Source organism: Podospora pseudocomata (genome assembly GCF_035222375.1).
Source record: "Podospora pseudocomata strain CBS 415.72m chromosome 1 map unlocalized CBS415.72m_1, whole genome shotgun sequence".
In the NCBI taxonomy this organism is placed as follows: Eukaryota; Fungi; Ascomycota; class Sordariomycetes; order Sordariales; family Podosporaceae; genus Podospora; species Podospora pseudocomata.
This window is the reverse complement of record NW_026946363.1, coordinates 4,654,951-4,681,076: the sequence shown is the minus strand read 5'-3', so window position 1 is coordinate 4,681,076 and position 26,126 is coordinate 4,654,951. Positions and strand designations below refer to the sequence as shown.

General features: G+C 53.1%; 9 protein-coding genes across 9 annotated transcripts; 6 read left to right on the top strand and 3 right to left on the bottom strand.

Annotated features, from left to right (window-relative positions):
- Positions 1-638: 638 nt before the first annotated feature.
- Positions 639-2,608, top strand: QC762_116420 (uncharacterized protein; the record flags this gene model as incomplete). The annotated part of the gene is made up of 3 exons (XM_062886056.1): positions 639-746; positions 802-1,916; positions 1,976-2,608. 3 exons carry the CDS (start codon positions 639-641, stop codon positions 2,412-2,414), a joined length of 1,662 nt encoding a protein of 553 aa, XP_062749093.1. The 3' UTR covers positions 2,415-2,608.
- QC762_116410 (uncharacterized protein) lies at positions 2,605-4,566 on the bottom strand (the record flags this gene model as incomplete). The annotated part of the gene is made up of 1 exon (XM_062886055.1): positions 2,605-4,566. One exon carries the CDS (start codon positions 4,564-4,566, stop codon positions 2,605-2,607), a length of 1,962 nt encoding a protein of 653 aa, XP_062749092.1.
- Positions 4,567-5,191: 625 nt separating this feature from the next.
- QC762_116400 (uncharacterized protein) lies at positions 5,192-6,799 on the top strand. Its single transcript, XM_062886054.1, has 2 exons — positions 5,192-5,954; positions 6,050-6,799. The coding sequence occupies exons 1-2, from the start codon at positions 5,898-5,900 to the stop codon at positions 6,602-6,604; spliced, it is 612 nt and encodes a 203-aa protein (XP_062749091.1). The 5' UTR covers positions 5,192-5,897; the 3' UTR covers positions 6,605-6,799.
- A 6-nt stretch (positions 6,800-6,805) lies between these two features.
- On the bottom strand, positions 6,806-9,211 carry QC762_116390 (uncharacterized protein). The gene is made up of 3 exons (XM_062886053.1): positions 8,335-9,211; positions 6,993-8,277; positions 6,806-6,882 (listed from the first exon to the last, which is right to left on the bottom strand). Exons 1-2 carry the CDS (start codon positions 8,582-8,584, stop codon positions 7,019-7,021), a joined length of 1,509 nt encoding a protein of 502 aa, XP_062749090.1. The 5' UTR covers positions 8,585-9,211; the 3' UTR covers positions 6,806-6,882; positions 6,993-7,018.
- A 910-nt stretch (positions 9,212-10,121) lies between these two features.
- QC762_116380 (uncharacterized protein) lies at positions 10,122-12,425 on the top strand. The gene is made up of 2 exons (XM_062886052.1): positions 10,122-11,572; positions 11,636-12,425. Exons 1-2 carry the CDS (start codon positions 10,141-10,143, stop codon positions 12,160-12,162), a joined length of 1,959 nt encoding a protein of 652 aa, XP_062749089.1. The 5' UTR covers positions 10,122-10,140; the 3' UTR covers positions 12,163-12,425.
- Positions 12,426-12,959: 534 nt separating this feature from the next.
- NCED2 (Nced2p) lies at positions 12,960-16,709 on the bottom strand. Its single transcript, XM_062886050.1, has 3 exons — positions 16,661-16,709; positions 16,029-16,603; positions 12,960-15,970 (listed from the first exon to the last, which is right to left on the bottom strand). The coding sequence occupies exons 2-3, from the start codon at positions 16,416-16,418 to the stop codon at positions 15,392-15,394; spliced, it is 969 nt and encodes a 322-aa protein (XP_062749087.1). The 5' UTR covers positions 16,419-16,603; positions 16,661-16,709; the 3' UTR covers positions 12,960-15,391.
- Positions 13,544-15,844, top strand: QC762_116370 (uncharacterized protein). The gene is made up of 3 exons (XM_062886051.1): positions 13,544-14,041; positions 14,104-14,545; positions 14,598-15,844. The coding sequence occupies exons 1-3, from the start codon at positions 13,675-13,677 to the stop codon at positions 15,280-15,282; spliced, it is 1,494 nt and encodes a 497-aa protein (XP_062749088.1). The 5' UTR covers positions 13,544-13,674; the 3' UTR covers positions 15,283-15,844.
- Positions 16,710-22,369: 5,660 nt separating the features above from the next.
- Positions 22,370-23,692, top strand: agn1 (Glucan endo-1,3-alpha-glucosidase agn1; the record flags this gene model as incomplete). Its single annotated transcript, XM_062886049.1, has 1 exon — positions 22,370-23,692. One exon carries the CDS (start codon positions 22,370-22,372, stop codon positions 23,690-23,692), a length of 1,323 nt encoding a protein of 440 aa, XP_062749086.1.
- Positions 23,693-23,831: 139 nt separating this feature from the next.
- On the top strand, positions 23,832-26,064 carry QC762_116340 (uncharacterized protein; the record flags this gene model as incomplete). Its single annotated transcript, XM_062886048.1, has 3 exons — positions 23,832-24,427; positions 24,498-25,194; positions 25,251-26,064. The coding sequence occupies exons 2-3, from the start codon at positions 24,845-24,847 to the stop codon at positions 26,062-26,064; spliced, it is 1,164 nt and encodes a 387-aa protein (XP_062749085.1). The 5' UTR covers positions 23,832-24,427; positions 24,498-24,844.
- Between the last annotated feature and the right edge of the window lie 62 nt (positions 26,065-26,126).

The following is a 26,126-nucleotide window of genomic DNA, read 5'->3' as shown; positions in this document are numbered from 1 at the left end:
GGGGAAGGGCGCAAAAAATTGGATTTTGCTTAAGATGATGAAAGGGGTCATTTGTGAAGGGTTTAATGTCTTGTCTGTTCCTTTCCATCAAAAAGAAGCTTCATCGGACTTCACCATCATCCCATCTTCAATTGACCCCCAACCCCCCTGTACATATCGTCCTTGGCAGCGGCTGTTTTAGCGCCATGCGGGGAGCCAAGCGATTGCGACAGGGTCCTCCCGGTGGGCGTCGAGAACTGCCGAACAGCACATCCACCTTGACCTCAACCTCGCTCACCGATGTGGTCCTCCCTCCTGCAACGCGCTGATGTAAACACAGCGTACGAACTCCAACATCACCACCACCTCGGACGATCCTCCTGACCTGATCAGGAAGCTGAGGTCCAACGACCAGTGAGTTGCGTGTTACCTTCCCTGTTTGCACCCGCTTATCCATCTCACCAGGGCGAATTATTCCCGGGCCTTGTGTACTGTGCAAGGCCGACGACCCCGGAGGATTGCACAAGTAAAAGGCGGAGACTTGAGGAGAGAGGGACTGACCTCTGGGTGAGAGTGGGGTATAAGGGGTGGAATAAGCCCCTTGGGCCAAGACAGGTGAGTAGGTATTTCATCTTGGTGCTTTGAGTGCATGACAGAAGATGGCGATATTACAATATCTCCTGGCCAGCGTGGCGCTTGTTGCGCCTGTTGTAGATGGATACAAGGGTTTTAGGACTTCCTTGATTTTGGGGGACTTCAAGGAGCAGGTGAGCGGTCCCAATTTCATGCATGTGTGAGCTCGTTGGTTGACACCAATTCCAGATGGAGGAGCGAGAGATGAGAACTGCCCTCATCCACCCCAGAGACACCGACCTTGAAAAGCTCTACCCAGCCCAAACCATCCAAATTCCCATTGATCACTTCCACAATGACTCCATCTATGAACCACACACCAACGAGACCTTCCTTCTCCGATACTGGTTTGACGCGAGCCACTACCAACCCGGCGGTCCGGTCATCGTCCTCCAAGGCGGTGAGACCGACGGAGCTGGTCGTCTTCGATATCTGCAAAAGGGCATCATAGCCCAGCTCTCCCAGGCAACAAACGGGTTGGGTGTCATTTTTGAACACCGCTACTACGGCGAAAGCCACCCCACTGACGACTTCAGCACCAAAAACCTTCGCTTCTTGACTACGGATCAAGCCCTAGCTGATCAAGCATACTTTGCCCAAAATGTCGTCTTCCCCGGCCTTGAACACTTGAACCTCACCTCTCACAACGTCCCTTACATTGCCTACGGTGGCTCCTACGCCGGATCAGTCGTTGCCTTTCTCCGCAAGCTCTACCCAGACGTCTATTGGGGCGCCATTGCCTCCTCTGGTGTTCCCGAGGCGATCTATGACTATTGGGAGTACTACGAGGCCGCCCGGATTTATGGACCTAGGGAATGTATAGAGGCTACTCAGAAGCTTACTCATGCGATCGATAATGTGTTGATCAACCACACCGACACCGAATACCCACAACGGGTCAAGAATATCTTTGGGCTAGGCAATATCACCAGAAACGATGACTTTGCCAATGCCATTGCCCAGGGAATAGCCGGACTTCAAGGCTTGAATTGGGATCCGGCGGTCAACAGTACCGAGTTTGGACATTACTGTGGGAATATCAGCTCGACCGAGGTCCTCTACCCCGGGATCGCCGAGCGGGAGGAGGAGGCAAAAGAACTTCTCGCCGTGGGTGGCTATGATGAAGTGAAGCTAGTGAATCAGCTGCTCAATTACATTGGGTATATCGATGCCACAGCTGTAAAAGGGTGCAAACGAAGAGGGAAGAGCCAGGACGAGTGCTTCACGAATTATGATTCGAAGTTTTACCAGCAGGATGATATCACGCAGGAGTGGAGGCTGTGGGCTTATCAGTATTGTTTCGAGTGAGTCATTCTTCTGTTCTTGCAATCTTGAACATCTGGCTGACATTCTTTGCGACTAGATGGGGCTACCTTCAAACTGGCTCTGGTGTCCCTGCTGATCAACTCCCGCTCATCTCACGACTGATCAACCTCGAGTTCACATCCACTGTCTGTCGGGAGGCGTTCAACATTACGACTCCTTCTCAGGTGGAAAGGATCAACAAGCATGGCGGTGTGAACATCAGCTACCCTCGCCTGGCTCATGTTGACGGAGAATGGGATCCCTGGCGTGCTGCATCGCCTCATAGGATTGGGCTGCCCGGGCGGGAGAGCACTGTTTCCGAACCGTTTATTCTCATCGAGAAGGGTGTGCATCACTGGGATGAGAATGGGTTGTTTCCTAATGAGACTAGACCTGGGTTACCGCCCAAGCCGGTGGCTGACGTGCAGAAGGCGGAGGCAGAGTTTGTGAAGGTTTGGGTTGAGGAGTGGCACAAAGCGAGGGGTACTGATGTCTGATGGGCATAGTGTGAGTTGTTGCTAACTTTTGATGCAGGTGACATGATGTATGGGGATGATATGGGGGATCTGTAGATAATCGCGAGACATGAGTGTGTGGGCACTGCAGGTGGTTTGGAAGAAAGGCTCAAAAGAAAGCATGAATATTATACGGCGCTTATTCTAGAACAAATAACAAAAGGGGTATCAATCACCATTCCAACCGATCATCGCAAACAAGACGAACGTCATATCTCCCCTCACCCATCCACACCTTCGATCCAGAGTTTCTTTGCGCAACAGCCTCACGCAGCTCCGTGATCATGCTCGGTGGCCCGCTACCAAAAACGCGCGTGGAGCCCTGAGCGACGTTGCCGACAAACTCATTGACAGCCACATTGACGTCAGGCCGCTGGTTCTGGCTTTCGTCACTGCCCACAGACACCGACTTGGAGTCGACATCCTCCGACACCTTCTTCTCATCGCCGGTTGTCGTCCTGGCTCCAGGAGCAACATCCTCAGCAGTAACAAAGATTCGAATCTGCAATCCATGCGCAGCACCCAGCCTCCTCAGCTCCTCCAACTCTGGCTCAATCCATTCAAGATCCTGCTTTCTCTTCACCGCCCAGACCAACTCGATTTTCCTGTCGGGGTTCACCTTCTCCCTCACCAATCTCAACAAAACAGGCAGGACATAGGTAATTCCCGTTCCACCAGCCACGCAAAGCACATTCACATCCTGCGTCAAGCCCTCCACAATATTCTCCCCATACGGCCCCTGAAGCACCACATTCGTCGTCGTCCTCCCTTCCTTCTGCTCCTTCAACTTCTCCTCAATCACCCGCGCAATCTTTCTCGTCTCCCCCCCCTTCGCCCGGAAAATATACGAATGCTTGACGTCCCCAACGTTGTTAATCTGAGGGAGCGACAACGGAGTAAAAGGATGACTCTGCCACAGACTCCCCTCGGTAAAACACAAAAAGAAGTGCTGCCCAATACTCCACGCCTTCTGATGATGCTCAAAATCCAACCTAACCACATCCCCAAACCTCTCATCCTTCCAGAACTTTGCTTCCGCCTCGGCACTGGAAAACCCCCACCGTCCTTCCTTGCGTTGGTACCCACAGTGCAACATCCCCATCCGCACTAATCTGGCAAGCCGGTCAACCACCCAGAGGACAATACCGGGCACGAGAAAACACTGCAGTTCCTCCCAGTGACCGATCAACGCCCCAATGTAGACCATGGCCATGACGTAGTGCGCCTTGCGGAAGAATTCGTACCCGGTGATGTTCTTGATGACCCACTGGAAGGAGCAGATCCACAGGAGGACGAGGAGGCCGAGGGCGACGAAGCCCCAGATGGCGTATTCCTGCACCACCCACTTGTTCCAGACGTCGGGTTGGGGTTTGTACAGCCAGCCTTCGATCAGGACCCAACCTAGAGTGTGGAGGAGGGATTGCACGAGGATGATGTAGCCGGTCCATTTGTGAAGGAACATGAAGGAGGTGTATGGGACGCCGGTGACGGCTGAGAGGATCGACTCTCTGGCGGCAAAGAGGACGGATAAGGGGGTGAGCGCGTAGGCGAGGACGCCGACGCGGTCGGCCCAGGGGCCGAGGGAGGTGCGCGTGTTGACTACGTCTGCTGGCTGGCCTTTGATGGGGGTGACCCATTTCCCGTAGACGATTCCCACAAAGGACCAGATGGATAGGTAGCTTGTCAAGACGGCGAGGATGACGAGTTGGAGGCGGGTAGTGTGCCCGAAGATGGTCCTCAGGGGAGCGGTGGGGAGGAGGTGGTGTCTAACGGAGGAGGCGACCGCGCCTAAGGAACGGGAGAGGAAGCTGGGTTTGGGACGTTGGGGGGTTGATTCGTTGGTGGATAGCTGGGCGAGGAGGTCGTCGACTGGTTCTCGGGCTGGGAAGACACGGCGACCGATGCCCCAGATGAGGAGGATGCCCAGGACGGTGGCCCAGAAGATGCCCGTGTATAGCATGCCTACATCGTGGGCGTCATAGACCACGTCTAGGTAGGCGCATGACCCTGGGTCGTTTGTGCAGGGGACTACACGGTAGGCGTACCCCCAGTGAGGCTCTAGTTGGGAGGCTTCTGAGAAGTTCTGGATGTGCTGACGCCGAAGGATGGAGTTTGGGGTTGTGAGCGACTCCATGGTGCTTGGAGGATAAGCCCGGCGGCTCTGTCTCTACTCCCAGTTATCTTGGAGACAGCACTTGGGAGCTGGAGATGGTGACGGCCAAAAGGATCCGGAATGGAGAATGTCTCAGCACCATGTGGCATCAAACCGGGACATGTCTGTCCTTATACCACTCCATCGCCACCCGCACCCCCCGGGAGCGGTCTGGTAATATATCTAGGCCCCATGCCTGCGTCGGGACCTGGGCTCCGAATTCGTCTCTGCAAGGTGGAATCTGGCGGCTCTGTTGCCGTCCTCTTCCCGCCCGGGTAGCATCGCCAAGTGATGTGTGTGGAGTTGGTGTAATCGCGAGCAGGTTCCAAGACCTCGTCCCAAATCCCAAGAGATGCATGTGCTGAATCCGCGGGGTGCAGCTCTCGGTATTCTGCCCTTCAGGGGGGCGTTTTCTGGAAGCGAACAGCTAAAGGCGGCGAATTGGATTGCCCGGATTCCATATCGCCGCTCTCGGGAACCTTGATAAATATCAGGTTATTCCTTCCTGCTGCTCATGTTTTTGGGGTTCGTGATGTCCCACCATGCCCACGAGGAAAATGGTGAGCATCTTTGAGCACGTTTCTGCATCAGCAGTGGGTACCGCTGGGGGAACTTCCCGGATCACCCTGCTGTAGCGGACAGTGGCCCAATCGCCGCCCCTGCTCGGGACCCCCTGTGATCCTGTGATCCCTGTGCCGTGGGGCGCGCCGTGCTTGCTTGGCAGCGAGCTGTCGAACGCTTTTGGAAGCTGTGGTCCTTGATATTCTGGCGCATATCTGCTCAAAATGCCCAGCAATTGCACCACTTCGATAGGGACTCCGGATGAAGGGCCTTGAAAAGAGAAGATACGAAGGGCGGTGTCGGCAGCACCTCACCGAACAGTGAAAAGTGTTAGTTGTCTTGACTCTCGGTTGCGCAACGTCCAAAAAGGTCCGGTGATCCCAACCACCAACGCGGGATGAGGGGCAGCAGCACAAGACAACAACACACCTCGACTTAACCTCAAGCTGTTCTATAAACAGAGCTTGTCTTGCATATCTGGGCTTAATCGCCTCTCACCTCTCTTCTCTTCTGATCTCTTGCAATTTCGCCGCGCCTCGTGCACAAGTTCTCCAACAAGGCGTGGTCAGTTTCAAGCCAACTAACAGCACCCTCCGCTCCGCACTCGTCGCCGCCGCTGTTAAATACACCATCGTTTCCCTCCTCGTGAGAACCTCGAGCCTCCCGATCGCACTCCCTCGTTTAAATCGGATCACCCGCGGCAAACGACAAGAATATCCCTATATAACTTAATTCCTCTGAAAACACTCACAATGTCACACTCCGGCCACGGCGGCGGCATGGGCGACGGCCCCGCCTGCAAAATCTCCGTACGTTGCGCGCGCCAGCAAACCCAATCCATTCACCATTACGCTAGTCTGTCTGAGCAAGTAAACTAACCATGATTTTTTGGGGGGGTGAACAGATGCTCTGGAACTGGTACACAATCGACGCCTGCTTCCTCTCCTCTTCATGGCACATCACCACCAACGGCGCCTTCGCGGCCACCTGCATAGGCGTCATCCTGATGGTCATCCTCCTCGAAGCCCTACGCCGCATTGGCAAAGAATACGACGAGCACATCCAGCGGGACTTTGCGGCAAGGGTAGCACTGATCGCTAACGGCGGTCTTGCCCCCTCTTCCGCCGCGCCGTCATGCCCCGGTGCTGCCTCGTCGTCGTCGTCGTCGAACGAAGCGGTTGCTCCTCAGACAGTCACTTTCCGCGCGAGCCCACTGCAGCAGCTTATCCGCTCGTTGATCCACACTGCTACTTTTGGGCTGGCGTATATTATCATGTTGTTGGCCATGTATTATAATGGGTATGTGATTATTAGTATTTTGATCGGGGCGTTGCTGGGCAAGTTCTTGTGTGATTGGATGACCAAGACGGTGGTGATTGGGGTGGATGGAACGGCGGCGGTGAAGAACGGGGGGCTGGTGGGGGGTGGGATTGATGAGCCTACTGTTTGCTGTGGGTGAGATGTTCTCCTGAGTGCTTGGTTTACATCGTCACAAGAGGCCGGGAAGAAGGGACGGGCCGTCCCGTGGGACAAAGGGGGGTTTGTGTTTTACGAAGCAGGCAAAGGAGTTTTTATTTTGGGACAGAACTGGGAAATATAATTCGTTGATACCCCCTCCCCTTGCTTGTGGTTACTCGATGCCGAGAGGTTCATGCAGTTTGCCCATGTGCGATGCGAGTATGGACTAGGTATGAGCGCACAGCAGTTCTGAGCGTGTCCTCCGGAAAAGGACTGACACTTCAGAACAGCAAGTCAGCACACGATGACTGTGAGAATGATGATTCAAAGAAGGCTAATTATCTGGAATTACAACGATTCGGTCCCTATCGAATACTTCGAAAGCCTACCTAAAGGGCATATCGTTCCTCCACGATCACTTACCCATCTTCTCCATCACCCCCGCCGCCTCGGCCGCCTTTGCAATCTCCTCCGCAAACGAAATACTCGTCTGGAACTTCTTGGCCTTCTTCTCCCCCTTGTGCTCGACATTCCACTCCACAATCTCCTGCACCATACCCTCCAGGGTCGTCACCACCCCCCTAAACCCCAACCCCCCCTCATCAACAGACCGACTGGCATTCTCGTTCGTAGCTACCATGTGAGTAGTAACACTGAACAAACCAGGCTTCACGTGCTTGATATCCCCCTTGAGCTCAGGCAGAATCCTTCTCAAGAAGGGGTATTTGACCGGCAAGAGGGAGTACCACTCGACAATGTAGGAAAGAAACCACATTGGCAGCGGAGGCAAACGAATGAGCTTGAACGGAGTGTTAGCCAGCGTCTCGATAGCTAGATACATGTCGATGTAGCTGATGGGAGGGTTAGGGTCGGTGATCATGAAGGGGCGGCCAGCTTGTGGTGCTTTGGGGTTAGCAGCCAGGACGGCTTCATAGTCAAGGTGGGCAATGGCGACGTTGATGCCGTGGACGAAGGGTTGGATGATGTGCGCGCACCAGGTGGGGCAGTCGCTCATGGCGAGAGAGCCCCCGAGGGTATTGTCGCCTGGTTGCCCGTAGACACCGTTTGCTGGTCTGATGCTTCCAGTTCGGAGCTCGGGGCTGTTGGCACCACAAACTATTCTCTCAGCCCTGGCTTTGGAGACGGCGTAGTTGGCAAAGTGCTCTTCGTGCTTGCGGGGTGGCTCAAAGAAGTCCTTCTCGTCCATGACTTGGAGGTAGTTCTTTATCTCGGGGAGCTTATTCTTGGGTGACAGGAGTAACTCTAGAGGTGAGATCCAGAGTTCAATGGGGCGAATACTGACGCCGCCAGAGGATGTCGAGATCAGTACATCGGCCCCGGCTTTGCGAGCTGCGTCGAGGACATTCCGGGTGCCCCGAACATTGACACTTTCACAGAGACCGTAGACGAGTTTGGACCGGTCCGATGGCACAATGACTGCCGCTGTGTGAAAGACCGTCAAGGGAAGGTGAGCAACAGAGGATGGCCATGATTTCTCAAAGGCATTGTTAGTGGACTCGGCTGAGGAGATGTCTGCCTTGACAAAGTCGACCGTTGATGCTGGCCCACTGAGCATGTCAGCCCGGTTGAGAGGCCGAAACTCCACGATACGAATGCTTTCTGGAGATTGACCACGTTCCAGAAGCTGTAGGACAATGTAGCCACCAACAAGACCTGTGGTTTTGATGTCAGAAGCGATCTTGCGACCTACAATTGAGCCGGGCTACGCACCAGAACCCCCAGTGATGATGTATCGTCTATCCAACTTGGGGGGAATGCGATCTGCATAGCTTTTGGTGGTAATAAGATTATTTTCGAGGCGCTGATATGCCTGTCGCAGCTCTTCTTTGGTCCATCTTTTCGGAGACACCTTCAATACTGCTTCGGGGGTGCTTTTCAGGATGCTGCTGAGACGCGAGAGGTAGGTATAAGTCAGGAGAAGGAGCGAGGCGGCGCCCAGCCCTATCACGAGGGCGGCCATTTGTGCGTAAATTAGTGTATTCCTAGGTTTTTGATGTTACTTCTGAGGTGTGCTAGGAGAAGTTCAAGGTGAGGCGGAATTTGACGATGTGTTCAAGTGAGGGGCTCCTGCCGCATGTTGCACCGAAACAGCCACCGTTGTATTGGACGGGACGGAAACCAACGCTTTCAGTTTGGAACTGGCAAAGTTCTGCCGGCCAACCAATTGGGAACGCATTTCTGCACCGTGGTCATCGTTCGGATGGCAGCAGTATCGAAGAGACTTGAAGCTGCACGTTTCCATGTTCAGCTGTCTCTAACTGGAGCGCATCAAATATCACGAGTCTCCCTCGGCCACAGAGGTGTCTTCATAAATCTGAGGAGTCCTGTCTCTATACACCAGATGTGCCGAACGTTGATCACCACACCACTGGTGTTGTTGACGTTGGTGTTGAAGTCGTCGGAACTCTCGAAACCCCGTGCTCAACGGTTGCCCCTGCGGCCGTTGGCCCCCACACTCGGGTTCGGCTTCCTGCACGGGCCTCCTCCGCATTTACAGGGCCCAGACCCGGTAGACCGGCAATTGAGACTGTTTGTCAGAAAGGCCTCAAGTTCACCTCAGGATGCATCAATGGAAACGATATGGGTGACGGTTTGCAGGACCTCAATAGGGTATTTGAGAACTGCTCACGATGGTTCGAAGGCCTGCCCACCTTCCAACGTCTTTGCATAGCAATCCCCACTTTTTTGTTCGCAACGCAACCCACCACCAAGCACCCCAGTGAGATGGTGAGGCTCTTCAACCTTTTACATCGAGCTTAGGCACGAATAAACTCGGACTTCAGTCGGGTTCACAACCGCATTTGTTTACCTGTTGCCTGGAATCCCGAGTTTTAGTCAAGAACTTTACCTATATCACCAGCATCTTCACCGGCTTCTTATTGCCTATCTTATCGCGACAGTGGAGTGGTTAAGATGAAGCCCCATAAGGCATCACAACACCCACCCTTATCACGGTTCAAAATACAAACAAAATTGACCACAAGTTAACAACCCCATTCTTATCAGATGCCCATTTCCAGAAAGCGTGAGAAAGCTCCAGTGTCGTCATTTCTCACCCCCACCGCCACGCTCTTGCATGGAATATCGTATTCTGGGGTTCAATAGCGTGTCTTGACACGATAAGTCCGCCATTGGCCAATAAACATCGATTCCGTACCGCCAAGTGACGGGCCTCTTCCAATCCCGGATCCGCGGAGCTGGTAAACCTCGACTGTCAACGATAAGGCTAGGTGCAAGACGGGCAGGTGTTCCCGTTTGTGTCCGACGATGGTGGCTGTTGGTGGATGCCTTCACCAACGTCGGGACTTGCGGGAATTCATGGCCAAGAACCCGGTGTGAGATGATGCCTAGGGTTAAAGCATCACCTTCAGGGGTTGCTATCAACGACACTTGAGCGCGAGGATGCGAGTAGCGGATTGAGCGTGGGGTATATATGATGATGATTGATCGCAAGCCCTGATCTGAAGGTCAAGCACCCAGCTTGTGCCTCTCATCCTCACCTTACCCTCCTTCAAGATGGCCATCTCTGACAGAAAGCTCTCGGCTCGCGCCTTAAGCTTCTCCGTTCTCTCCTTTGTTGCAAACCTGGCCTCGGCCAAACTCGCATCCACCGGCCTTTCAGTCAACTTCAACGACGTCGACTACTACATCTCCCCCTTCTCCTCCGGGAAGCTCGATGTTTCGAAGAAGACTCTGTGCAATCTCAAGGCCCCAAGCGTGCTAGGGTTCAAGCCTGTAACCATCGTGAACCAGGAAGGTGTCTCTGAGAAGGATCTCACCGGCCTGCTGTCAACCTGGGCACAGACGGATGATGTCTATCAAGACGCCTTCGCCGATGCTGTCTTTGTGGCCGAGTCGAAGGGCAAAAAGCCTAGGAATGTCGTCGCTGAGAGGGCCCCCAAGAAGGATAGCAAGTCGATCGTCTCGCTGAAGAGCACCAAGATTCCCAGCGGCCCATACTTCCTCGAGGTCAGCACCGGGTCTGTGTATCCCGTCTACCGCCTCTACGAAGATTTCGCTGGAGCCTTTGTCGAGTCTCTGATCCCCACCCCCGAGGGCAAGTTCCAGCCCCTATCTGCCCAGACGAGCGGCTCTGCATCCCTCACCATCGGTGTCCCATCCAGGCTCTACTACACCAAGACAGCCGAGAAGCCTCTCGCCGGTGTCCGCATCGGTATCAAGGATATCTACCGCCTGGCGGGCGTGAAGGGTTCTAACGGAAACCGTGCCTGGTACAACCTTTACCCTGCCAGCAACTACACCGGCCCTGCCGTTCAGAATCTCATCGATGCCGGTGCGGTGGTTGTTGGTCTTCAAAAGACCTCCCAGTTCGCCAACGGCGAGTCTGCTACTTCGGACTGGGTTGACTACCACGCTCCATTCAACCCCAGGGGTGATGGGTATCAGGATACTTCCTCATCCTCGTCGGGTGCTGGTGCCTCGGTTGCGGCTTACGAGTGGCTCGACATCGCCCTTGGCAGTGATACTGGTGGGTCTGTTCGTGGCCCGGCTGGTGTTCAGGGTCTGTTTGGCAACCGTCCCTCTCATAATCTGGTCTCGCTGGACAATGTCATGCCTCTTTCTCCCACTCTTGACACCCCCGGCTTCCTTGTCCGTGACCCTCAGATCTGGGAGGACGCCCAAGCAGCTATGTATGGCAAGAACTACAAGTCTCTCGCCAAGACCAAGCCCAGCTATCCCACCAAGATCTGGACTTACAACTTTCCTACTTCGGCGAGAACCGATGCTCAAAAGATTCTTCTCGATTTTGCCGACTCTCTTGCAAAGTTCGTCAGCGGCAGCCTGACGCCTTTGAACCTTGAGGGCGAGTGGGCTGCGTCCAAGCCTGCTGAAGCCGGTGCTCTTACCGTCTCTCAGCTGTTGAACACTACCTACGCCACCCTCATCACCAAGGAGCAGATTGAGCTTGTTCGTGAGCCCTTCTACCGTGACTATGCTGGCATGACTTCCCCTGACTCCTCGGAGTGATCTACGCTAACTCTGTATGCAGCTGCCAACGATGGCCGCCGCCCATTCGTCAACCCTGTCCCGCTCAGCCGCTGGGGCTACGGCGACTCAATTGGGGACGATGTCCTCCAGGAGGCCTATCGTGCAAAGTCGACCTTCATGTCCTGGTTCAACGAAAAGATTCTCCCCCCTGTCGATGATGAGAAGCAGTGCTCTTCCGGTCTGTTCCTCTACGTTTCTTCACAAGGTGGTCAGAATCCCCGCAACCGCTATCGCAGCCAGCCTGGAGTTCCCTTCGGCTTCAGTGCCGGCAGAATCAGTGTTTACACCGAGATTCCCGACGTGGTCTTCCCTCTGGGTGAAGTTACAGGGTTCAGTGCCATCTCCAACCATGATGAGTTTTTCCCTGTCGGCGTCTCTGTCATGGCTGCCAAGGGCTGCGATGGTTTGTTGACCAAGTTGGCGTTGGATTTGGTTGAGGCTGGGATTATCAAGACCCCCAAGGCTGGGGGTACCCTGAATGGTGACAGGATTTTGATGAGAAGGGGGGCGGAGGATCTCCACCAGTGAGGTGATGAGGATTAAATGTATAATTTGTTGTTCGGGGCCAGTTTGCTCTTTAATGTGTATATTTAGTTACCTGTTTTTTTCCCCCGAGGGATTTGTTGCCGCCCCTTCATTTGAGGTTTCTATGGTAACCTCATGGCCATTGCATCACCGACTGGTCATCGTCAACAACGACGTCATCATTATGAACAATGAGAATATTTTCGTCTCACTCTAGGGACCATTTTATCGCAGAGTAATTTTGAACACCTTCTTCGTCCCAAAGACTCGCTTGCTCCACGACACTTTCTCAATTATACTCGGAAGCCATCGCAAACAACCGCTAAGATGTGTCACAAATCAGAGTGCGAAAACTGCCGTATGTCAACTTCCTGCCACCTTGGAATATCATTGCCGTTCATGGCCCGGTTAGCACTCTCTTTACTCTTCTTGGGAAAGTGCCCTTTCCAACTCCCGTCGCTTTTCCATTGCGTGCTTGCTTTGCACATCAACACCTTCAATTACTCCTCAAGGCAGGGCTTGGATGTATTATCGCTTCTTCCTCATTGCCCCCTTTCACACATCACCACATTCTCACCCTCCCCCCTTTTGCGCAACCCCCCCCCTCCCAACTCACCCCCCTTTTCTCGCCTCCATTTTCTCCTCCCTATTCATCACTGACACATATGAGTAGATAAAACAACCTGGACAGGCTGCGGCCACCACATCCCGTCGGTTATGGACAACATCCCCCGGGAGCAGTGGTGCACTTGCACGCCCAAGGTCAAGGTTCACTGCCACCACTCGCATAAACTGCCGCAGGGTGCGCCGGAGGAGTATGACGAGTACCCGCCTAAGGGACCTTTTTCTTCTGCCTGTGAGTTATTGTAGGGGTAATTATGCCTCTTTCTTTGTCTGGGGTGAAGGGGGGTTGACTGGGAGTACCTTAGATATTCAGCCTTCTTGATGGGAGGGAAAGGAGGTTGGATATGGCATTTGTACAGAGTACCGGTCAACTTTAATGGATGAAAGCTACCTAGCAAGAGAGAGAGTTGCTGATATGCTGAGAGTTCGGGTGTTGAACCTTGCATCCAGGAAACCCCTGGCATGATGAAAAGGTGATCCGCAATTTCTTCAGCCCTATAAGGCTATCTAGGTACCCATGGAACCGGAGACGCGCCTTTCATCAGTCTCTCACCCATTTCACCAGTCCAGACTCCAAAGGCAGTGCCTCGCTTTCTCGAATCCGATAGCCGTCTTACATGACATGCCGTCTCATTGGACCATCGTTGGCCGTGAAGACCCACTGAACAAAGATCTCGAACCATCCCCTTTCAGGAGAATAGATGGCCAAGAAGCCAAGACAGCGGGAGGCATGCCTGTCCCCGCAGGCTTCAACCCACAAGGCCAACCCCCCTTGAGCAGGGGTGAGGTTGGCTCTGGTGTAAGGTCAACTCCCAAACTGCGACTTCCCCCTCGTGTTTCCTCTCTCCACGATGCATCCACCCGTTCAGCCACGTCGGTAACACCCACAGGATGCCCAATCTTGCTAACCTGCGTCACCAGCACTGCTGGGAGTGCAGACGGAGACGGGTCGTGTGTGACGGTCAACAACCCGTCTGCAACAAGTGCCGGACCGCTGGCATCGTCTGTCCCGGGTATGCAGACAAAAAGCCACTGCAATGGCTAGCCCCGGGGCAGGTCATGTCCCGGCCGAAGAAGCGGAAGGGTCAAGGGCGTTTACCATCTCTCCGGCCGCAAGTGTCGTGTCCTAGTCCAAAGAGACAGGCTCCTCTCACGCCCCCCGAGTCCCAGAAGCGCCACCGCAATCACCCGGCAACTCCACCTATCACTCCTACTCTCCGGCCGGAAATGTTTGATATTATTGAGGCTATGTTGTATTGTGGGTTGGACTGGGATGTTCCCCAGTGTTGTGGGCTCCGGGAGCTAACTGCCGTGATCTAGACAACGCCCGGATCTATCCCGACCTCCAGTCCCACCAGCTCGGCCCGAGCCAGTTTGTTTTTCCGATGTTGACGGTAGAAGACATCCCGCTGTCTATCCTCCACACGCTGGTTTCAGTCACCATCAACCACCGAATCATGCAAATGTCCGACTGCTGTCCCGAAATCGACCTGGTGAAGCCCATCTTGCCAAGATTTTACCACCACCGCGGCATCTCCATCCGTGCCATTCACGAATTACTCGACGCTGAAGAAACCCGCCGCGGTCTTGAAGCCGTCGTAAGCGTGTACGCCTTCCTCTTTGCGTTCCTCCAACAATCCATGACCCCATCTTGGAGGACGCACGTGGACGGGTTCATGACCCTGCTGGAGTTTCACGGCGGGTTTCTGGAGATAATAGACCGGTGTGATCAGATGAGGCCGAGTCTGGTAGGGTTGATGATGTCCGTTCATCCCGTCCCCCTTTCCCCAAACTCCTACTAACACCACCAACAGCACCGCGGTACTAGCCAACACCACCAGCCCCCCCGACAACCAGTTTCAAATCGCCGACACAGTCACCACCCTCCGCCTGACGGAGGATTACTACACCGAAGTCTACTTCCCCCCCATGTCCTGTCCAACGCCCCTCTTTATCAAATTAATCCTCATCAACGAGCTACGCGCTCGAGAGCCATCCCACCCGAAAACAAAGCAAGCCGCCCTCGGCATCCTCGGCCAGATAGAGCTCTTTTCCCCAGAGGACTGGACGTCAAATCTGGAAAAGTCAGTATTTGCCAGCAGGGAGGAGTTTCTTGTCATTGGCCGTGTGTTTCATGCCAGCGTTGCGCTGTACTGCATACTATCGTTGGTGAGCACCGGGGCTTTGAAGTCAACCCAGGAAGTGGAGGTGTTACGAGCCAAGTACGCCCAGGCTTTGTTCTCGATATTGGAGACGGGAATGACTACACCGAGGGCAAGGAAGAGGATGACTTGGCCGTTGATCGTAGCTGGCGTGGAGGCGGCGAGGGCTGGGGCGGGCGTGCAGAAGTATATTGGGCGGTGTTTGGTTGATATGGCTCGTGACCAGGGGATATCACCGCCTTTGGTGGCGAAGAGATTGCTGGAGCGGTTCTGGGTCGGAGGAGGGGAAAGGAAGTGGGATGATTGTTGGGATGGGGCTTATGCATTTATCATGTGAGGGGGATTGACTTGTTTCCGGTGTAGCTACGTGTAACAGCTTTCCAAGGGATCTACCAACCACAAACCTCGATTCCCTCGCCGTCTCAACCCGCCATGTAGAACTCCTCCTAAAAGTACTTGTCCAAAAACCCATGAGCCCTCCTAAAAGTCTCCTTGGCCGAATAATGAAGCGTCAAATCATGCCCCGTATTCCTCGGCGCAAAATACTCATACTTCCTCCCCGGCACACCCGGAAACATGTCTGTCCTCGTCTTCTCCAACAACTCCTCACACTCCCTTGCTGCGACTCCAGGTTGGCCGCAAAACACACCATCTTCCACACCAGTAATAACCATAACCGGCTTGTTGTACGCGGCAGGCGGTATCCCAAACGGTCCTGCATTAGCGGCAAACTCACCAATCGTGACAATATCCTGGTTTGCAAAGTCAAACGCGGGGATTGCTGGGTCGTAAGCACCATAGTAAAACAGTTTTGCACGTAGGGCCTCGTCGGCCATGGCTAGGTAGCCTTTATCCAGGCCAGGAAACCGAGAGGGATAAAGAGTAGAAGCAGAGGCGAGATTGAACTTTTGCACCTCGCTGAGGTTGGTGGTGGAGGACCAGCCTGTCAAGATCAGGGCTGAGGTGAGATTTGGGCAGAGGCGTGCGAGTGGGAGGGCGATTTGGGAGCCGTAGGAGTGGCCGACCTTTTTATCTGTCAGCTCAAAAAGATCCATCGATGTGACAAAGAATGAAGCTACCCACCCAGATGATGTTGGAAAACCTCTTCCGAAGGGAGTTGGCAGCGGTGTTGAAACGGATAGACTGGATCAGCTCCTTGTAAATCTCCACCTGGAGCATAGGTTGAATCACATTGTGCGGGTCTAATGCCTTTGAGTTGAGGCCGTGGCCAAGTCTGTCAATGGCGAGGGTGTGATACCCCTCTCCATTAGCATAGGCGTGCCAGTTGTAGCGGTCACCAAAGTGATACCCACCCCACATGCTGCTGTTATAGGTGATGCCGTGAACCAATATTTGAAGGGCGCTGCGTTTTCTCTTGACCTTTTTGGTGGGCTTGCAGTAGATGCCGTTGATGACGAAGGAGCCGCTGATGTTCTGAGACCCGACAACGGGGTTCACCTCGCCCCTGGCCATTGCGTTGATGAAGTTAATGATGGACGTTTCATTGCTGGGGTCGTAAGATGGAGACAAGATGGCATTTTCGGCGGTGGCTACAATGTGGAAGGAGACGGGGGAACATTCACTTGTTGAACCGCGTCGAGAAGCATAGACGGTTGGAATTACCGCCGTGAGGGCAAGTAGCCACGGGTGCGTGTTTCCTGCCAACATGTCAAAAGAGGCTGAGATGAGATTGGCTCGTAGGCGGCTCAGCTCACCGTAAACGAGTCTCGGAATGAGGCGGCTTTATATTTTACGAGACCTTGGGTATTACCGATGTGGGATTGGGTGCCTGGAGCAGGATCGTTGCCTATATCTCGCATTGTTTGGATCCGCGCTCTGGGGTTGGCTCCGTGGCTCCGTGGTTCCGTGGCTCCGTGGTTCCGTGACACAGCTACTAGTTCATTGTCCAAGTCAGTGTTGGTTCTGGAGAATGAAGTCATGACAAATGACAGATTGTTGATTATGGAAGCAATTTTCACGCTATATTCTCACCGAGACCAGTTGGTTGGTGACGTTGTACAGTTACGAATACGATCCAATTTAGACATGGCAACTGAAAGCCAACTGCCCGCACCCTCCTCAGTCAATTTTCGGGTTGTGTATGGCCGCCGTGCCATCACTTCGTCCTTGCTGAACCAACACCCATGAAACCCATACGGCACCCTCTGCGGAAGCTTGATACGCGCCAAAAGCGTTCTCATATCCTTCGCGTCTGTCACCCACAACTCACCGATTGCGTCGTCTCGGCACAACCCTCGCTCGTCCAGCTGGCTTTCATCAAACACGAAGCTGAGTACAAACCCGTCATCTTCTGATATGGGATTTGAGCGCGGAACGAATCGGGGTCCTTGCGCATACCACCCCTTCGGCATTGCAAAAAGCTGGATTGGGTCGTCGGGACGGCTGGACTTAAGGATCTCTTGAATAGACCGTTTGTCGACACACCCCTTGATCGGTTGCGGCTGCGTCTCAAGGCCTCTTTGTATCAGAGCTATGGCGTTGATGTTCGATCCTGGCTGCTTTCCCTAGCTCGACCGAGTAACACACTGACCTCGCGGAACAACCATACACATACTGTGCTTCCGACATTCAGATAGTGGCGATACGTTCGGGAACTCGAGCTCGATGGCCGACAACGCCCATTGGTTTTTTTGTTCCGGGTGGTTGCGCATGGCTGACTGGTGAAAACGGGAAGCTGTAGTAATACAGGCGACATTGTTGTTCCTCAGCATATTTCGGGGGGAGGGGCTTGACTTCTGGCGCTGGGATATTAGCCGTGTGGAAGACGGGCGATGCGGACGTCAGACGGCAGGTGAGGAGATTGCTGGTCGTTCCCTGATCATTCCGGGTTGTGTCAGAGGTTTCACTTTCCCAGCAATTGGTAGTGTGAAAGACACAGCAGGGGTTGGTTTCGTACCATTGGACTGCTTCAGGTTGATATCGCGGAAATACTCCAAACTTCGACTTCCGAGAGCTTTCAAACGACAGCACCGGTGAGCCTTTCAGGAGGTTCAAAGGATTAAAGCAGAGGGGCATATCAATGATGACGGTATAGCCCCTCGATACACCAAAGTCGTGAATCATCTTTGGAGACGTCATACCCGGAACAGGGGCCGTGAGAAGAGGCTGACGACCTGACTTGGCTTTTGTAATGATGAAGTAATGAACAAATGGCCTTACAAAAGAGGCATGAAAAGCAATCAGCTCTCCCGTCACAGAATGTGTTCGAGGATGAGCCGTTGTGCATTGCTTGACGAAAGTCATCATCTTGTTTCCTCCGAAACCCTCCCGCTCAGACTTTTCGGGCTCTCCTTCTGCCCTCCTTCCATCGAACCAGCCGATGGTTTGCAAGCTCGGTAGCGCAAAGCGTAAGGGCGGCCCACTTTCACAGGTGGCCAGAGCACGCCCGTCATGATAGAGGACTACTGTGTTGGCAGCGCTCGTCTTTTTGACTGGAGAGTTGGTGATCCGGGAAGTTGGGACAAGATTGTCAAGATGACAGTCCTCAATATGTGCAACGCAATACTCAGAACGGAAGCCAAAGGATCGATAAGGATCGAGATGCTGAACAGGAACGGTTTTGAGAGAGCCGAGCCTTTCGCATAGGAGAAAATGTCGGTCACCAAGTACTGGTTGACAAACTCTGGCTGGATTCCGACCCCTTCTCACGAAACAGGACCCCGCTGAGCATTCCAACACCATCGAACCAATGAACCCATGTATTCTCGTCGTTGGTGATAACGGGTTGCTACCGTTCCGGACGTACTGCCCACCTGCCAGGTCAGCTGGGATCTCTCCTTCATAGAAACATGGTGTGAGTGGAAGTGTTTTTTTGGATAGGTGCAAAATTGCCGGCGAGATACTGGGTTGCACTCTTCGTTCGACCTTCGCGTTTGCCTTCGCGATGCATCCTGAAAGATGGATCGGCAGCTGGTGAAATTGATTGGCTTTGGAAATGAATGAGGAAGATGCCAAGATGTAAGGTGTACTCAATCCCTGGCTACGATGCAGTTAGAGGAAAATGGCGGAATTGCTGGTACAAGTATCAGAACACCTCATGCCAGAATAAAGTTTCCGCCGCGTCACTACCGTCTCGGCACTGTTTGTCAAAGCAACAAGTTTCCAATGGGATCCTTTCACTGTTGCGCTCTCCGTTGAGCGTTTCGGACCAATGAATCAGGAAACAGACGTAGCAATAATGCTGCCAACCTGGAATGGACCAAAGCCTGTCCTGGTATGGCTAGCTAGCATCTGGCATTCATGCGCTGGCAATTGGCCTGACACTCCTGTCTTTTACAAATACAGGAACCAAAGGCATCCCACACGTTCTCATCCTGTGGAGGAATGCAAGGCTCCATGGAGCAGTCAAATTGGAGTGAGCAAGGCGGTTGCACTACGGTAAGGCTGATTTCTGGGCTCTTGGCCAATTACCTACTCCTCATATATAAATACCTCACTATACGCTCTTTCGAGCTTCTTTTCTTCTATAATAGTGAAATGGTGAGAAAAACACACAAAACAACCACAGCCCCAGAATTATACCCTCAACTGGGCTCTAAATGAAACACCTTCGTGACAGTGACTCGCTCGCAGGCCACACTTCACGTAGGACAAAGAAAAGACGCTATGGGCTCGCAAGCCACATAATAAGCACCGGATTGGCCTGATCAGAGGGCCAGTATTGACCTGCACGCGTGCAAGGCACAAAATCTTTGAAGAATAAAAGTCAATGTCCTGTCCAAAATAGAATGCGAGCAGTAGGCTACTTTTATACATGGCCCCTGAACCCCTGATTCCTCCGTGAGCTCCACTACTGTCACGGTTCAGAAGAAGCGGGGTCGCCAGGACCAGTAGATCTAGGGATTCAGAGCTAGATCCAAGGGATTTGGGGATTGAAAGGAAGATCCAGGTACGGAGGTACTTAGAGCCCAAGGTCTATATATACGGAGGAACTGGCTGGTGTATATAGACAGTTCCGCAGTATGCAATACAAGTCACAATCGTTGGTACCTAGACTATTGTGATTGAGACAAGCTATTGTTGTACACTGTTTAGCTGTACCAGGCCAGGATTGTTCAGAAGTGCCTTTAACCAGTATCCCTTTCAGAGGTCTGGATAGGGGTTCGTCACAAACTGTTACACTACGGTAAGCATATATTTTAGGCTTTTAGTAAATTACCTTTTTTTATAACGTATATTATAAGCGAGTCGTACATATAAGCGAGTCGTACAGTCTCCACCACGACGCGTCCTCCTTACACCTAACATCAATTTTTTCCACAACCCAATATGCCTCCTACTTCAAAGGAAGCCAGGATACTCTTAGCCCTTGAGGCTCTTCGAATCAATGAAAAATTAAGCCTCCGAGCTGCAGCTAAGCTCTACAACGTACCAGCTATGACTCTCTCTAACCGACGCGCCGGCCGGCCTGCACGACGCGATATAACACCCAATTCGAAAAAGATGACTCAGTCGGAAGAGGAAGCTATTGTCCGATATATTATTGAGCTATGTACGCGAGCTTTTCCACCAAGATTGCGTAGTGTAGATGATATGGCCAACCAACTGCTACGCGTACGCGACGCGCCCCCTGTTGGCAAGTTCTGGGCACATAACTTCGTCAAACGTCAGCCACATGTTACAACCTGCACCAGAAATGGATACAGACTGCAAGGCAGTACGCCAGAGGTGAATATGACAGGATAATCGAAGGTTGTGGCAAGCGTCTCAGACACGGGTTCACTGTCAACAACAGGTTGTTCTAACAAAGAGCTACTGAAAGTAGATTGTAGACAAATGAACTTGAATTGCTTGCATGAGGAATCAGATTCCTCGATACGGGGAGCGCCCGGCGCTCCCCCCTATTTATGTCAAGCTGTCTACATATATTTCTGAAGTATCTTTGTACCTTGCTCAGTGTGCTCAGTGGTCTTGGCCACTGATCAGACTGAGCAACTCCTGATTGGTTGCACGGGGGCTTGTGGGTCTTTCCATCCCTGGCCCAATGATTGGCTGAGGTGCCCAGCACCTCGGGTACCACCCAGTGGTTCCTGTATAGGGGTATTACGCTTGGGACGTAACAAATATCCACTGTTCATTTCATGCTTCAAATCAACTGTCTGGGTTCCAGCCCCCAATATATCTGATCTCACATCCATGGCATCCTTCATCTCAAGTTTGCGCCACCTGACCCGCACTCACACATCTCACAACCCCAGGTCGGGCTGTAATGGCCAACCGCAACACTAGGCCACACTTTGCGCTCACATACGATAATCAGTCCCAAGGATCGAACCGTGCCCTAAGCCAACATCACTTGGCATCTGATTTGTGTCGCATTACGCTCAACAGACACCGCATTGCTCTGTGTCTGACACCATACACCCCAAGGAGGCGAAAACCACCAATATGGAAAGTCGTACGCCTCGCAGCCGGTTTTGATGCAGCTGATAAAGATCACAGCTGACGATATCTTCAAACACCACTTTTATTTTGCTCATCATTCAGACAAAAGTTCCCAGCATCCGTTAGATCGGGTCGCGAGTTTCGACCTCGCAAGCATATGTCTCTGGGGTTCCAACAAGCCGCCGCCAACGGCCGTCAAAAGTTCTCTGATAACCAACCCCTCATTTCTTTTGGTTGTGGCTTTGCTCCTTCCATTAGATAATTATGCGCTGCATCAACAAAGCTCAACTCTAAATTCGGAAGCGTTTAAGACCAAGAGTCTGGGCGCTGGCCGAAGCTCTTGTGGCTTGCTTTAGCTCGCTGCACATCGCTAGCATCTCTTGGGAGAAAAGCTTGTCTATGTTTTGGCAGGTTTGACATCGCAAAGCGATCCAATCAAAATGTGGACTTTCAGCCTTGTTCAACTGCATTTAAACCTGCGCTCACGATCTATTTTCTTTCCCATGTTGCGGGGATAATGCGGTGAACCTAAAAGCTGAACTCCCAACGAAGAGTGGGCCGAACTTACGGTCATGCCCCAGAGTCGAGCCATCCTTCAGGAACCCGACGAAAGGGAAACGCGTCGTCTGATCTGAAGAATATGCGCCCGTGTAAAATGTGGCCCTGCAACCGTCCCTGAGACCGCCGGACCCGCGCCTCATGTGTTTCTGTTCCTACGATCCCCAAGGCCATCAACACCACTATGAATGTGTGTTTGTAGAGTGGAAGGACTGGCTACGAGCCTCCTATTCCGGACTCCGGGATCTGGACGACGATTGAGTGTCAACTTAAAAGATCTCTTTCCTTCTCCTTTCCATCGGTGTCATGTTTCTTTCACACACCACACCGCTTACCACTTCAACCGCATTCCTTTTCCACACCCTGTTCTGGTAGCAGGGGCCTAGTCTTGACGACAGGTTATTCAGTCACTTCTTTTTCTGTTCTCACCACTCCTTTGACAATTAACATTCCTTTTAATAATGAAATTTCTTTTCGCTCTTGCCATCTCGGTGTCCGTGGTCTTGCCCTCAGTGCAAGCCGCCAAAGAAGTGTTTGCCCACGTTATTGTAGGCAATGTGCGCTCCCTCGACAATGCCGACTGGGAAGACAACATCAAGCTGGCGCAGGAGGCCAAGATTGATGCCTTTGTCCTCAATATTGCCCAAGGCGATGAAGGCAACGAGGCGTCCTTGCAAACCATTTTTCAGGTTGCCGAAAGCCTGAACTTTAAACTCTTTTTCAGCTTTGACTACAAAGCCCTGGGAGCATGGCCAAAGGAGGATGTTATTGACCACATCACCAGGTTCGGTGCCAGCCCGGCTTACTTCAAAACCGACGACGACAAGCTGTTTGTTTCCACGTTTGAAGGTCCGGACAATGCGGGCGACTGGGCTGACATCAAGGCAACGACTAACTCGTTCTTCGTCCCCGATTGGTCATCTCAGGGCCCGGTTGTTGCTGCTGGACTGGCGGATGGTGTTGCTGACGGGCTGTTCAGCTTTGATGCTTGGCCGAATGGTGACACCAACATCACCATCAAATCTGATCTCGAGTACCAAGACGCTCTTGGAGACCGAGCATACATGATGGCTATCTCCCCGTGGTTTTACACCAACCTCGACAACCCCGACTTCACCAAGAACTGGCTCTGGCGTGGCGATGAGCTCTGGGATACCCGTTGGGCTCAGGTAATGGAAGTCAACCCTGATTTCGTCGAGATTCTCACCTGGAATGACTACGGCGAATCTCACTACATTGGCCCTGTTCGCGAGAAGGAACTTGGTTTGTTCGATACGTCTGCGCCAATCCCCTATGTCGAGAATATGAGCCATGATGGCTGGCGCAAGTTCTTGCCTTTTTACATTGAGCAATACAAGACAGGAGCTGCGCCGACGGAGTTTGAGGAGAGGGTCGCGGCTTATTACCGCACCGCGCCTGCTCTTGCTTGCCCTGATGGCGGTACCACTGGTAACAATGCGGATTTCAATGAGGTGGAGCAGCCGCCGCAGGATTTTAATGAGGATGCTGTGTTTTATGGTGCGCTTCTGACCTCAGATGAGGGGGTTACGGTTACGGTCAAGATTGGGGAGAATGAGCAGACGGGGACTTTTACGACTTTTCCTGCGAGCGGTGCGGGGACTGCAGGTGTTTATAGGGGGAGTGTGCCGTTTGGGGGGAATAGTGGTGATGTTGTTGTTACTGTGTCTCGGGATGGGCAGGTTGTGGCTACAGCTGAGGGGGGAAAGCCGTTGGGGGCGACGTGCGAGTTTGATATCCAGAACTGGAATGCTGTTGCTGTGTAGGGAGTTGTAATATCTTGAGAAGAATTAGCGACGTGCAACAATCACATAACTTTTACTCTCGGTTCTGTGCTTTCCGTGATAGTAACTTCTACCCATCGCACCTACCCATGTGTAACGCCCCGGTAAGTTATTGGTTGGGATTTCCAATGGAGACAGACCTCACAGTTTTCTACCATTGCAAAACTCCCCGGATTCCTCAACTCTTACACCCTTCGCCCTATATCCAAACTCGACATTTCCATACCATATACACCGCATTCTACTCCAAAAGGCTCGAACCCACCATGTGACCGATACTCGACCGTTCCCGGATATCCCGCTCCCCGCCGATAAATTGGTTGCATGTCAAGATCCTTTTGGTGGAGGAACCTCGAACGGACCCAATCACCAGCCATGCTGACGGCGATCCGTTACGACCTACCCCGGATACTCTCCCGGGTTTTATACAATCACGATCCCGTTGACCAATCGTTAATTCTTCCGTCGCACTGTCCTTTGACGCTCACTCGGAGCAGCTCCCGTGCTTCTCAACATCGGCCCGGATTCGAAGCCCGCTCCACAGACGTTGCAATTGTGGTAGCCTCCTGTCAGGTTTCTAGTGGTGCGCATTGGAAGCTCTCCACTTCCATGTCCATTCTGACAAAGCCGAAGGAGTTGGCTGACAGCGCTTACAAGTGACGGCAGTGGCCGAGGCTGTGGGGAACATGGGATGGCCCACCCGGAGTCCTGCAAGGGGTCAGTATATCCGCGGCGGCATGCCACCCCCCGCGCTTCAATAAGGAAGCTGCTGCTCATTCCATCCTAGTCGGCTTATTCCATCCCGGCAAATATTATCACTATAAACTTGATTATCATGTCAGGCACGCAACACGCTCAGACCCGATTTGCCGTTGCCTAATACCGCCGTGAGATGGGATTCGAAGGGATGATCCGGCCTTATTAGGCTGGGCCACTATGTAGCCATGCTTCCGTGCATTTGCAACGATCAAAAGTCTATATCGTCCCGAGCACCGGGATACTTGGCGGAAATTGCGAAAATGCGCCCCTGAATCTGATATTAAAGGGTACCAGCCCGCTGATGGATCTCACCGTAGAGGTCTGCCCCAGATTTCTCTCCGGTAGACAGTCCAGCGCACCGTCACGACCGAAAAGATGTCCAAGAAGCTCATCGCTTTCCTGCTTGCCCTTCCGGCGTCGGCCGAAATCATCTACGCTACGTCGTACAATGACCATACTGTTACCTCGCTGAAGCTAGATGGGTCGTCCCTGACTCGGGTTTCTCAGAATCTGGACTGCGGGTCTGAGCCTACCTGGTTGACTCTTGACAAGTCAAAGTCGGTGTTGTACTGCCTGAATGAGGGCTGGGGTGGATCTTCTTCCATAACCTCCTACAGGACCAGCGCCAGCGGGACTCTCGAGACCCTGGACGTTCTCTCTGTCCTTAAGAGTCCTGTTGCCTCGACTCTCTTTGCCAATAACAGCAAGCTTGCAGTGGCTCACTAGTACGTCTACCTTTCATGGCGGGGTATGTCCTCGCGGTGCTAATACAGAAACACAGTGATACCTCCGCCTTCACCACCTTCTCTGTTGCTGACCCTACCAACCTCTCCCTCCTCGGCCAGCAAACCTACCAGCTGACTGCCCCTGGCACCGTCCCCGAGCGTCAGGATGCCCCCCATCTCCACGATGCCATCCTGGACCCATCCAAGAAGTTTATTTTGGTTCCCGACCTCGGCGCCGATCTCATCCGCGTCTTCCAAGTCGACGATGGCGCTGCCGCCGCCACTGCCGTGACATCCATCCCAACCATTGCCGGCTCCGGTCCCAGGCACGTCGCCTTTGCCAAGGCCGGCCGCAAGACCTTCCTCTACTCGTTTAACGAGCTCTCCAACACTATCAGCGGGTATTCGGTTACCTACAAGCGCGACGCCGCCCCTGAATTCACCCGCCTCTTCGACGTTCCTTCTGGCGGCCCGGGCACGACGGTTCCTGCTGGCACCAAGGCGGCGGAGATCGAGGTGAGCCCTGATCAGAGATTTGTCATTGTCTCCTCCCGCGGGGAGAACAGCCTGGACATTCCGGCCTTTGACGGAGAGGGGACGATCAAATCGGACCCGCTGCAGGTCTTTGCTGTCAATCAGCAAACCGGCGCTTTGACGCATGTGCAGACCGCTCCCGCTGGTGGGCGCAATCCCCGCGGCTTCTCGCTCAACAAGGCGGGGACAAAGCTGGTGAGCGCGCTGCAGGATGATAACAGGGTTGTGGTTTATGAGAGAGATGTGCGGACTGGAAAATTGGGTAAGGTGTTGGCGCATGCTACTGTGGGAAGTGGACCGAATAATGGGCCGAATTATGCTCTTTTTGATGAGTAGATAGTTGATGAAGGGGGGTTTGTGGTAAATAAAGAGAGTTGATTGAAAGAAGTGCTTTGGGT

What these genes read in the sequence shown, in the direction of transcription:
- QC762_116380 (XM_062886052.1), top strand. Translation starts at nt 10,141, where the DNA reads ATGGCCATCTCTGACAGAAAGCTCTCGGCTCGCGCCTTAAGCTTCTCC. An exon ending in TGTTCGTGAGCCCTTCTACC is followed by an intron (nt 11,573 to 11,635) that starts GTGACTATGCTG and finishes CTCTGTATGCAG; the next exon opens with CTGCCAACGATGGCCGCCGC.
- QC762_116400 (XM_062886054.1), top strand. Translation starts at nt 5,898, where the DNA reads ATGTCACACTCCGGCCACGGCGGCGGCATGGGCGACGGCCCCGCCTGC. An exon ending in GCCCCGCCTGCAAAATCTCC is followed by an intron (nt 5,955 to 6,049) that starts GTACGTTGCGCG and finishes GGGGGTGAACAG; the next exon opens with ATGCTCTGGAACTGGTACAC.
- QC762_116370 (XM_062886051.1), top strand. Translation starts at nt 13,675, where the DNA reads ATGCCCAATCTTGCTAACCTGCGTCACCAGCACTGCTGGGAGTGCAGA. An exon ending in TATTGAGGCTATGTTGTATT is followed by an intron (nt 14,042 to 14,103) that starts GTGGGTTGGACT and finishes GCCGTGATCTAG; the next exon opens with ACAACGCCCGGATCTATCCC. An exon ending in AGTCTGGTAGGGTTGATGAT is followed by an intron (nt 14,546 to 14,597) that starts GTCCGTTCATCC and finishes CACCACCAACAG; the next exon opens with CACCGCGGTACTAGCCAACA.
- QC762_116390 (XM_062886053.1), bottom strand. Translation starts at nt 8,584, where the DNA reads ATGGCCGCCCTCGTGATAGGGCTGGGCGCCGCCTCGCTCCTTCTCCTG. An exon ending in CATCATCACTGGGGGTTCTG is followed by an intron (nt 8,278 to 8,334) that starts GTGCGTAGCCCG and finishes TCAAAACCACAG; the next exon opens with GTCTTGTTGGTGGCTACATT.
- NCED2 (XM_062886050.1), bottom strand. Translation starts at nt 16,418, where the DNA reads ATGGCCAGGGGCGAGGTGAACCCCGTTGTCGGGTCTCAGAACATCAGC. An exon ending in GGTTTTCCAACATCATCTGG is followed by an intron (nt 15,971 to 16,028) that starts GTGGGTAGCTTC and finishes ACAGATAAAAAG; the next exon opens with GTCGGCCACTCCTACGGCTC.